The sequence below is a fragment of the Terrapene carolina genome, unplaced genomic scaffold (genome assembly GCF_002925995.2).
Source record: "Terrapene carolina triunguis isolate 2854851 unplaced genomic scaffold, T_m_triunguis-2.0 Scaffold171, whole genome shotgun sequence".
NCBI lineage: Eukaryota > Metazoa > Chordata > Testudines > Emydidae > Terrapene > Terrapene triunguis.
Window position 1 is genome coordinate 2,033,396 of NW_020664522.1, and position 11,215 is coordinate 2,044,610.

General features: G+C 38.7%; 1 protein-coding gene across 1 annotated transcript in view; it reads left to right on the plus strand.

Annotated features, from left to right (window-relative positions):
* The window catches only part of LOC112113396 (mucin-5AC-like), a 50,995-nt gene that overhangs the window by 19,641 nt on the left and 20,139 nt on the right, over positions 1 to 11,215 (plus strand). The window contains exons 19-29 of the mRNA XM_029912049.1: positions 161 to 312; positions 3,132 to 3,270; positions 3,365 to 3,478; positions 4,064 to 4,243; positions 5,233 to 5,472; positions 6,745 to 6,901; positions 7,173 to 7,301; positions 7,890 to 8,034; positions 9,091 to 9,134; positions 9,236 to 9,430; positions 10,736 to 10,987. Coding sequence (XP_029767909.1) covers positions 161 to 312; positions 3,132 to 3,270; positions 3,365 to 3,478; positions 4,064 to 4,243; positions 5,233 to 5,472; positions 6,745 to 6,901; positions 7,173 to 7,301; positions 7,890 to 8,034; positions 9,091 to 9,134; positions 9,236 to 9,430; positions 10,736 to 10,987 — 1,747 coding nt within the window. The remainder of the gene's footprint in view (positions 1 to 160; positions 313 to 3,131; positions 3,271 to 3,364; positions 3,479 to 4,063; positions 4,244 to 5,232; positions 5,473 to 6,744; positions 6,902 to 7,172; positions 7,302 to 7,889; positions 8,035 to 9,090; positions 9,135 to 9,235; positions 9,431 to 10,735; positions 10,988 to 11,215) is intronic.

Here is an 11,215-nt window from a genome sequence, read left to right on the forward strand (position 1 = left end):
AAGAAGTGAGGTTCTTACCCACGAAAGCTTATGCTCCCAATACTTCTGTTAGTCTTAAAGGTGCCACAGGACCCTCTGTTGCTTTTTACAGATTCAGACTAACACGGCTACCCCTCTGATACTTGAGTAAGTAAGTTACATTTTCTGCTTGGCTTTACAGTACAGCACACAGTGTATGTCTGGCTGCATGTGCCCCTCTGGGCTAGTGTCAAATGGTAAAGGCAGCTGTGTTGCTGAAGAGGAATGTCCATGTATTCACAACGAGGCTACCTACAAACCAGGGGAAGAGATCAAAGTTGACTGCAACACCTGGTATGTATTCATTGAACTGTGTGGTTCATGGAGCCACCACATTGCCCTTTCCAAAGATCCATATATAAGCAGCACAATGGCGAAAAGAAATGTTCATTGGATTGGGTTGGCAGATGGACTTTTCAGTATGTTAACCATAACAAGCCAGTTTTCTGTCAATCAAGGTAGATGGTAAAAGCAAAGAGTGGGAGCCAGGAAATCTTTGGGTTTAAGGTTTTCATAGAAACAGATTCATAGAAAAATGGGAGTGGAAGGGACCTTGAGAGATGATCTAGTCCATCCCCCTGTGCTGTGGCAGGACAAATATACCTGGACCATCCATGACAGGTGTTTGTCTAACTTGTTTTTAAAAACCGCCAAAGATAGGGATTTTACAACCTCGCTTGATAATCTATTCCAGAGCTTAACTATACTTGTAGATAGAAGTTTTTTCTTAATATCTAACCTAAATTTCCCTTGCTACAGATTAAGCCCATTACTTCTTGTCCTATCTTCGGTGGACATGAAGAATAATTGATCAAGTCCTTAATATATTTGAAGACTGTTAGCAAGTTCCCTCTCCATCTTCTTTTCTCAAGACTAAACATGCCCAGTTTTTTTTTTTTAAACATTTCCTCATAGGTCAGCTTTTCTAAACCTTTTCTCGTGTGTGCTGCTCTCCTCTGTACTCTCTCCAGATAGTCCACATCTTTCTTAAAGTGCGGCATTCAGAACTGAACACAGTATTCCAACTGAGGACTAACCAATGCTAAGTAGAATGGGAAAATTACGTCAGTCCTGTTAATATAGCCCAGAATTATATTAGCCTTTTTTGCAACTGCATCACATTGTTGACTCATATTCAATTTGTGATCCAGTATAATGCCCAGATCCTTTTCACCAACACTACTGCCTAGCCACTTATTCCTCCTTTTGTAGTTGTGCATTTGATTTTTTCCTTCCTTAATATAGTATTTTGCACTTGTCTTTATTGAATTTTATCAACACTTCTCCAATTTGTCAGCATCATTTTGAATTCTAATCCTGTCCTCCAAAGTGCTTGCAATTCCTTCCAGCTTGGTGCTATGGGCAAATTTTATAAGTATACTCTCTATTCTATTGTCCAAGTCATTAATGAATATATTGAACAGTACCGGACCCAGGACAAACCTCTGCAGGACCCCATTAGATACATCCCCCGAGTTTAACACCAAACCATTTATAATTACTCTATGAGTACAGTCCTTCAACCAGTTTTGCACACACCTTACAGTAATTTCATCTAGACCACATTTCCCTAGTTTTCTCATGAGAATATCATATGGGACTTTACCAAAAGCCTTTCTAAAATCAAGATATATTACATTTACAGCTTCTCCTCTATCCACTAGGCCAGTAATCCCATCAAAGAAGGAAATTAGGTTGGTGTGGCATGGTTTGTTCTTGACAAAATCCATGTTGGCTATTACTTATAGCCCTATTATTCTCAAGGTGTTTACAAATTGATTAATAATTTGTTCCAGTATATTTCCAGGTATTGAAATCAGGCTGACTGATCTATAATTCCCCAGGTCCTCTTTGTTACACTTTTTCCTTCTTCAGTCATCTAGGACCTCACCCATCCTCCATAAATTCTCAAAGATATTCATTAATTGTTCCAAGATTGCCTCAATTATTCCTGAAGTTCCCTAGGATGAATTTCATCAAGCCCTGCCAACTTGAATATAGCTAACTTATCTACATATTCTTTAACCTGCTCTTTCCCTATTTTAGTTCGCATTCCTTTCTCCTTGTTGTTAATATTAATAATGTTAACTATCTTGTCACAATTTACCTTTTTAGTGAAGACTGAAGCAAAATAGGCATTAAGCACCTCAGCCTTCTTGATAATGTCCATTATTAACTCTTCTTTCCTGCTAAGTAGAGGACCTCCTTCGTCTTTCTCTTGCTCATAGTGTATTTATAGAACCTCTTCTCATTGTCTTTTATGTCCCTTGCTAGAGGTAACTCATTTTGTGCCTCAGCCTTTCTGATTTTGTTCCTACATGCTTCTGCTATTCTTTTGCTCTCATCCTTAGCAATTTGTCCATGTTTTCACTTTTTGTAGGATTTTTTTTTATTTTCAGTTCATTAAATAGCTTGTGATAGAGCCATATTGGCCTTTTACTATTCTCCTATCTTTCCTTTGCATCGGGATAGTTTGCTGTTGCTCCTTTAATATTGTCTCCTCAAGAAACTGACAACTCTCTTGGACTCCTTTTTCCCCTAGATTTCCGTCCAACAGGACCTTGCCTACCAGTTCTCTGAGTTTGTTGAAATCTGCTATTGTTCTTATTCTGCTGTTCTCACTCCTTCCATTCTTTAGAATAATGAAATCTACCATGTCATGATCATTTTCACCCAAATTGCCTTCATCCATCAGATTCACAACCAGTTCCTTCCCTGTTGGTCAGAATCAAATCTAAAATGGCTGTTCCCCTGGTTACTTCCTTCACCCTTTGAAACAAAAAGCTGTTACCAATACATTCCAAGAACCTACTGGACATTTTGTGTTTTGCCATATTACTTTTTCAACAGATGTCTGGGTGATTAAAGTCCCCCATTACTACCAGGCCTTGTGTTTTCATACAGTATTATCTATATTCCTATTAACCCCTTCATGCTGATGATATAGAGCTTTTGCATTAATTGTTTGCTTGGACAAATTCTAACTTTAACACTAGCGTGAACACAACATTTACCAGGACTGATACATACTGAATTAAATAAATATGTTGTGGGAATTACATGTGCATCAAGTGAGTAATTTTATGATTAAAATGTTTTCTTCTCCTTCTTAGCGTGTGTAAGAACAGGATGTGGAAATGCACCAGTGAACAATGCCTTGGTACATGCGCTATTTATGGAGATGGGCATTACATCACATTTGATGACAAACGGTTTAACTTCAATGGAGATTGTGAATACACATTAGTCCAGGTACTGAGCTTTTGTCTTAGCATTACTACTTGTGGAGTCACCTGTATCCTCCATATTGCAATTATCCATCTGATAACTTCATTTCTCTCTTCAGGACTACTGTGGGAAAAACAGCACAGTCAATGGAACCTTTCGAGTTGTCACTGAAAACATCCCCTGTGGCTCCACTGGGACTACCTGCTCTAAGTCTATTAAAGTCTTCCTAGTGGTGAGTAGCTTTTTTGGTACATTTTTGAAAAGAACATTTTTATTATGTATCCATATGAGACTCAGGAGGAGCCAGAAGCTTCTGAAGTGAAGACTTTCCAAGGTTTGTAAAATGCAATTTAAGCCAAAAACAAACAAAATATTTGGTAGTGCTTCCAATCTTTATTTATTTGTTTGTTTATTTGGTGGCAAAGCTATCCTATGTAGTACTTGGGCCAAATTTAATTTTCCAGGGGAGTTATGTAAAATAAATCATTTTATGGTGCACCCTATAGTACCTCTATAATTGTAGGCATTCTCTCCTTTGATTGACTTAAACATTTTAAAATGTATGTTCTTAAAACAGTTGTACGGTCATATGATTTGAACGATATAAATTAGATTTATCTCATTTGCCTCAAAAATGAATAATTACTCATCTTTGCTGGATAAATAGTATTGTTCTCTTTAAAATGGAAAACAGACATAGTTAAGATCATTCCCAAACGTTTGTTGTTGGGAGATGTCTCCTATACCAACAAACCATACTAATTACTGAAAAGCTGATCCTTAGTCATTCCTTTGATTTTTTTTCTCCCCATTTTAGGGCTATGAGCTGATACTCAGTGAGGAACACCTTGAAGTGATAGAAAGAGAAAATGGAAGGCAAATGCCATACCAAGTCCGCTATATGGGCATGTACTTAGTTATTGAGACCAACAATGGACTGATCCTCATGTGGGATAAGAAAACCAGCATCTTCATGAAACTCAGCCCTGATTTCAAGGTAAGGCTTAAGAAGGCAGGAGTTTGCTGCCAACTATCATTGACACAAATGATGAATGATGTCCCTCTTGAGTGAGAAAGCAATATTGATTGAAAGGAAACAGAGTACAGTTGAAAGTCTTGTGTAAAATGATAGGAAGTATGTTTAACCATGTCTCAAATACAGATGTTAAAGTCAGTGTGTGGTACTATACTAGAGTTTGTCAACATAGCTATTGATGTGTGAGAAGGGTATTATATAGGAAATGGGAATTTTGTCATCCTATTTGCATACTACACTGACTTTTCCATTAGGGAAATGTATCAGGGAGTGGTTCAGCCAGCTTCAGAAATTTATGTAGAAGTATATTCTAATGCTATGAGTTCATTAGCTAAATAATACACCAGAATCAAATAATTTTTCCCCACAAATATGGAATGTATGTATTTTAGATTCATACATACAGCCTAGTATTAATGTCAGCCTTGCTAAATTTTACCTGCTCACTTGCCTAGGGTGACAGTTTTTGGATGGACAAGCAAAGTATTCATTTTTATCACTGTCATTAATTTTGGTAAAGAGCAAGTGAGTAGATTTTGTGCCTGGAGTGGGCTGCTCATTTTCATGACAGTTTTGTAAGGCTGTTTTATCTATGTATGTCTACTGTATATCTGTACAACACAAGACAAACAAAAGAATATGCAATTAGCTAACTGTAGATTCATCATCATAACTCACCAGTGATGGGGCACAATAACAAAGCAATTTTCTTATTGTTCAAATTTTTAAATAAATTACTAGGCGTATACCCCTCAGACCAGTCATCAGGTCCTTTTACTGAGATAAAAAGCAGATTTTGTGGCAAGTATGTTATCTTAGAAAAACAGAGAGTCAGGATATTACCAAACAGTTAGAGATAACATGCAAAATAGGGAATTCCAGAGGTGCTTTTAGTCTGTGATATTGCTGCAAACTTTCTATCATCCTTTTGTGTGTGTGTGTACGTACAGGGTCAGGTCTGTGGCCTGTGCGGGAACTACGATGGCAATGGCATTAATGACTTTACCACCAGAAGTCAGTCTGTGGTAGGAGATGTGCTGGAGTTTGGAAACAGCTGGAAAGTGTCTCTTACTTGTCCTGATGCCAACTCTACAAAGGACCCTTGCTCTACCAACCCTTATAGGAAGTCCTGGTCACAGAGGCAGTGCAGCATCATCAACAGTGAAGTCTTTGCTGCATGTCACTCTCAGGTATAGCAAATCCTCAGAGCAAAATTCTCCTAAATAAAGACTATCTTTTTATATTCCTCAGATGCCTGTGCACTTGACATTGAGTTGTCGCTCCTTATATTCCATTGAATACAAGTAGTCTGCTAGACATGGGTGTGAACAAGAGCAACTGGATCCAGCCCCACACCTCAACCTTTGGGTGTTTGGATCCAGCTCTGAATTTTACAACTAAGGCTCATCTCTAATATATACACTACATTGTTGAAGAAACCCATCCTTTAGAAGATGGGAGTCAGAGCTAATTACTAACTAAATTGCTGACTATCCAGAAGTTTCATTTGGGTCCATTTTCTCCCTATTCCAAAAGAACTACCCCCATTGAAGGTTGTTCTCATACATTCTGAAACAGGTGCACAATTCATCAGCTAACATATGTTTCACCCTGAATTGTCATAGGTAAATTTCAGGCTGGATTATTCTACCCAACAAGAATGGGCACTGCACCTGTAGAACAATATAACGTTTATTTTACAGGAAGCATTCTTGTTTTTCTTGTGTAAAAGAAGGATAATCTCAAGTCAGTATGAGTTTTATTTTTAGTGTGGGTTAGTTAATATTTTCGTCATATGCCATGTACAGAATACAAGTGTAACGCCAACAAACCCCGGTCATCAGCGGGTGGCATCGAACCGGGGATTTCTGGAGCTTAGTGCATGAGCCTCTACCTCATGAGCTAAAAGCCAACTGGCTGTTAGCAAAGGCTGTAGAGCAAACTCATTAATCTCTCTTTCTAAGTGGTCTTGGTGCCACTAGATGGGACAGAACACTACACCCAGAAGGTGTGTGGGTTACACAAGCTCTATCCCTGGGTTAATTAACAACATGCTGGAGTAGCAGGGGAAAAGAATCAGTGTAGATATCAGCAGCCATTGCTAAAGCATATGTAAAACAATGTAGCCTACCTGTGTTATTTGTATCTTAATTCTTTCCATAGATACAAATCCTAATTTTCAAACATAGTTGCCTGTTTGAAACCTGCATTTTGGGTCTCAAATCTGCAATTGTTTGCAAATCCTCTTATGTGAATGATCAAATGTGTGATTTAGACATACTGTTTCAGCATCCACATGGGAAAATTGGGCCTAGTTTGTCTAGCAATGCAAATACAAGAAAATGAAAGTTACAGATTTTCCCTTTTTGTGGCATGTTAATATTCTAGAAGTGTTACTCTGGCAAAGCAAGATGACTACAGAGAAAGTAAAACTTACATTTACTGCTTTCTTTGTCTAACAGGTTGAACCAACTAAATATTATGAAGCATGCGTGACTGATGCTTGTGCTTGTGACAGTGGGGGAGACTGTGAATGTTTCTGTACAGCAGTAGCTGCATATGCTCAAGCATGTAGTGAATTTGGTGTCTGTGTAGCCTGGAGAACTCCATCAATCTGTCGTGAGTATTAGCCCATAGCTCAATGGTGACTGAAAGAGTAGTGTATCAGTTTCAAGGCAATTGTTTTGAGAATGTTAATGTTATTAAATATATGACAACAATTTGTTCTCAACCCTGTGTTTCACATCAAACTGGGTTGACAATTATGCAGTTTCAGCTCTTGATTCATGACTTTCAAGACTACCCAAATGGTATAGTAGTGGTATAATGGAGAGCTATGAAAAAACTGAGGCATTTTGTTCTGAACATGTGTTTTCCTGTTTCCCCTCAGCTCTGTTCTGTGATTATTACAACCCAGAAGGGAAATGCGAGTGGCACTACAAGCCTTGTGGAGCCCCCTGCATGAAGACCTGTAGGAATCCAAGTGGAAGATGCCTTCATAAGTTACCAGGTTTAGAAGGTGAAAAGAGCTATGACACAGCATGTTGCTTACTGTAGAGTGCACAACTGGTTACCATTTTTTTCCAGCTCAGTCATTGTTGCATCAAATTCTCTCTTCAGATACACCCCATACAATCTTATTTTCTTCAGTGGGTTGCATTGGTATAAGTGAGGGCAGAGTTTGGTCCATGGGGTTTGAAAACATTTGTAGGACTCAGGCCTGGTGGGGTCTCCTAATGATAATAGTCTGTGCTACATAAGAGAACTGTATTAGTATCTTGGTTCATAGGCTAGCATCACATCCACATCTTAGGGGCTAGGGGAGCCTTGTTTGCTAAATAATAACACCGTGCCAACCAACAAAGGAGCCATTAACAAGAATCCAGAAGCAGTAGTTTCCTTTTATTTAGAAGGACTCATCATATTATAAGGAAGGCAAGCCATAGAAAGTGAGCCAGGGGAAGGAGTACAAATTTGGAAAGCCCTTGTGCCTGAGAAATATAGCCCAAAGTAGAAAAATAAAAAGGAATTACGTTCTGTGTAAAGTTCCAGCTTAAACTCTTCCAGCTTATACTCTTTTTTTTTTTTTTTTTTTTTTTTGTCTCAGGCTGCTATCCAAACTGTCCAGCAAACAAGCCATATTTCAATGAGGATGAGATGACGTGTGTTGATAACTGTGGCTGTTACGATGCTAAAGGAAACTACCACAAACCAGGAGTGAGCTTCTACTCACAGGACAACTGTCAGTCATGGTAAGATTTAATGTACAGTCTGACCACGTTAAGGAGAAAGGACCAAAGCAGTGTTTGAAAGTTATGCGCCGCTATCCCACGGTAAGGTGAGGATGTTGCCTGTGCAAAAGCGACCCCTTATTGTCACATACCAATTTTCGTATTACTAGTGAGCAATATTTGATTCTGTTGAAGCAATTTTTGATTCTGTTGAATTTGTTCTCAGTATCAGAGTAAATTCTTCAGCTTAGTGCCCAGAAAAAAATATGATGTGCTTTATAACCCGGTTTGTTCTATTCTGTGCTCCTATCTCATGGTGATATTCCCATAAGGTCACTCGTCACCATGATAGAAGAGTGCAGAATAGAACAAACCCAGTTATGTAATATATAATATAGATTTGTTGCTAGGGTTTATTCTACATCCACATATAATTTAAAGTTCATAATTAATATGATCCAATATTCAGACTTTTTCCTTTTCTAGCCTCCGGGCCAAAACATAAGGAAGAATGACGAATGTGACAAGTAGCCTCCCTGAAGACTTGTTTCTGTAGTTTCCCATGGTCTTTGACTTCATTCTCGCACAGGAGCTGAGGTCTGATATCAGGGAGATGGTTGGGAAAAGAATGGCAGTCAGAGGAACTGACATGAACTGGCTATAAGGGGGATGGCATAAGAAGAGATTGGTCTAACAGTAAGGGGATGGAAAAGGAATGGACCCTTTTCTTAACCCTCCCTCTGATCCATGCTGCTCCAATGTCAGAATTGGCTTTAGGGAGGAAGAAAAAAGCAGCCTCTAAGCTTGACATGCTGCAGGTACTGTGGAGAGGGAGCAGCACCTCCTCTTAACTATTCAGCTTGAAAGAGGTATTTTAATCAGAGCTGACTATGAGAATATTAGCTGGAAACTAAACAAGTACTTCTCTGAACTTCAGTCAAACCCTAATTCAGAATAACTCCTCTCTGGCTTATGATTAGTCTCTATAAATTCACTGAAAATACCATAACAGTAAAGCGAGTTCATCACCCTTCATGCATCTTCAGTCTCACATTTCTTCTCTGTTATTTCTTTCAGTACATGCACAATGGAAGGCTTAGAGTGCAAGTTTGATGCTGAAGGTAAGTTGGCAAAGAAAATTTATGAAGGAAAACAAATTCTTGAGCTTTTGTTTCATTTGACAGGTAACTAACAATGTCATTTCACCTCTCCTGTTTTACAGCATGTTATTGCTATTATGAAGAACACAAATATAAATATAAGGATGTCATTTATAACACCACAGATGGGATTGGAGGGTGTTTGAGTGCAATTTGTGACATCAATGGAACAATAACCAGAAAATTCTTTGAATGCAGTGGAATTACAACTACCATCCCATTCACATTTAGTACAGTTCTACCTCCGAGTGCTGCAGGTATTTCTATGCATTTCTCAAAATATCTGAAAAAATCTTTGCATACCGGGGGGTAAGGGCCACTTACTCCTCTAATTGCACATGTTTGTACTGTACGTTGGTAATTTCTACCATAACAGTCAGAAACTCAGCTGGCAGCTCCCCCCCTCCCCCATCTTGAGGATTCTCTGCCCAGCTGGTGCAGAGAGATACAGCTTCTACAAATTCTCTCCCTCAGTCCCCACTGTTACCCTGGGTAACACCAACACCAGGTGCTCCCAGAGGAAAGAAAGTGTAGTGAGTTCATCTTTATGCCCTGGAGATCCCTGGCTGCCATGAGCATGAAGTAGAGCAGCTTTAAGGACAGCTCCCAGAGAGCTCTAGACTGGGCGGGCATCTTTACTACCTCTCCCTATATATATGCTGGACACCAAATAACAATTTTAAAATAAACTAAACACATTAGTGCAATCTCAAAGCTAAAAAATCCAGTATGAGGGAACTTTCAAGGTATTTCAGAATGTCCTTTGACACTCCTCCTGATTGCTAAAGATTTTTTTAACCAGCTAGTGCTTTCTTCCAAAAAGCTCATTTGCTCCTGCTTGATCCTGCAGTTAATGCATCATGCTGAACTTGCAAAAATGACAAATATATCCATAGCATCGTACAGTAATATCATGAACACAACAGGATGAATTCAATGTTGGCTCAAGCAGGAACAACCATTCTGTGAACAAGATGGTGTTTATTCAATATAAATGTCTCAGTAATACCAAGATGCTACAGAAACCTACGTTAAAATAAAGAGAAAACTTCTAAATATGACTGTCTTAATTGCCATTGACTTGTTCCTTGCGTAGTCACTGTGAAGTGTGTGTACCGTTTTGATTGTCTAGAAATCAATTGTAAATTATTACAAAAGAGATAATACAGTGGAAAATCAGGCCCTCTTCTTTACACTGTACACAGTAGAAAAGTGCCTCGTAAAAATTCATTGACTCCTTTATATATTGAGACTGGATACACAAGACATAACTTGGAATACTTTTAACTGCAAAAGCAGAAAGAAAAAGACTATAAGTCAGGTTAAGTTTTGATACTACATGCACTCACACAGGTGATTAAAATTGCTCTTCCAAAACACTTTGCTGGAGAACAGCGTATAAGATAATAAAGGTCCCCCATGTGGCCTAAAATAAATTCTGTGAAAGATTAATACCCTAATCTTTCCAAATGCAGTAGTAATAATTAGACATTAGACAGTAATTATTAACAAGAATATTGAATCTGAGGACAAGCAAGTACTTTTTTTTCTTTCTACCACAGGAACAACAACTACACCACCAGTTACAACAGTCTGTGTTCACAACGTATGCCAATGGTCAGAGTGGTACGATGTCAGTTATCCAAGAGACCCCAACTATGGAGATTTTGAAACATTTGAAAAAATAAGAGCTAAGGGATTTAGTGTTTGCGAAACTCCAAGCGATGTGGAATGCAGAGCAGAAAGATACACTGACGTACCACTAAAAGACCTGAACCAAAAAGTGACATGTAGCAAAGACTTTGGACTCATATGTAATGATAGGGATCAGATTCCACCAAAGTGCCTCAACTATCAGATCAGAATATTATGTTGTACTTATGTACCATGTGACTCTTCAACATCTACCCCGTCAGTCACAACTAGTGGACATCCAACTGCTTCAATAAGTACAGAAAGTCCAACTCCATTCCCACTTCCCATCACTTCATCTGTCACCACCACGCTTGTACCCCCAGTTTCCACTACCGTATCAGTCACCT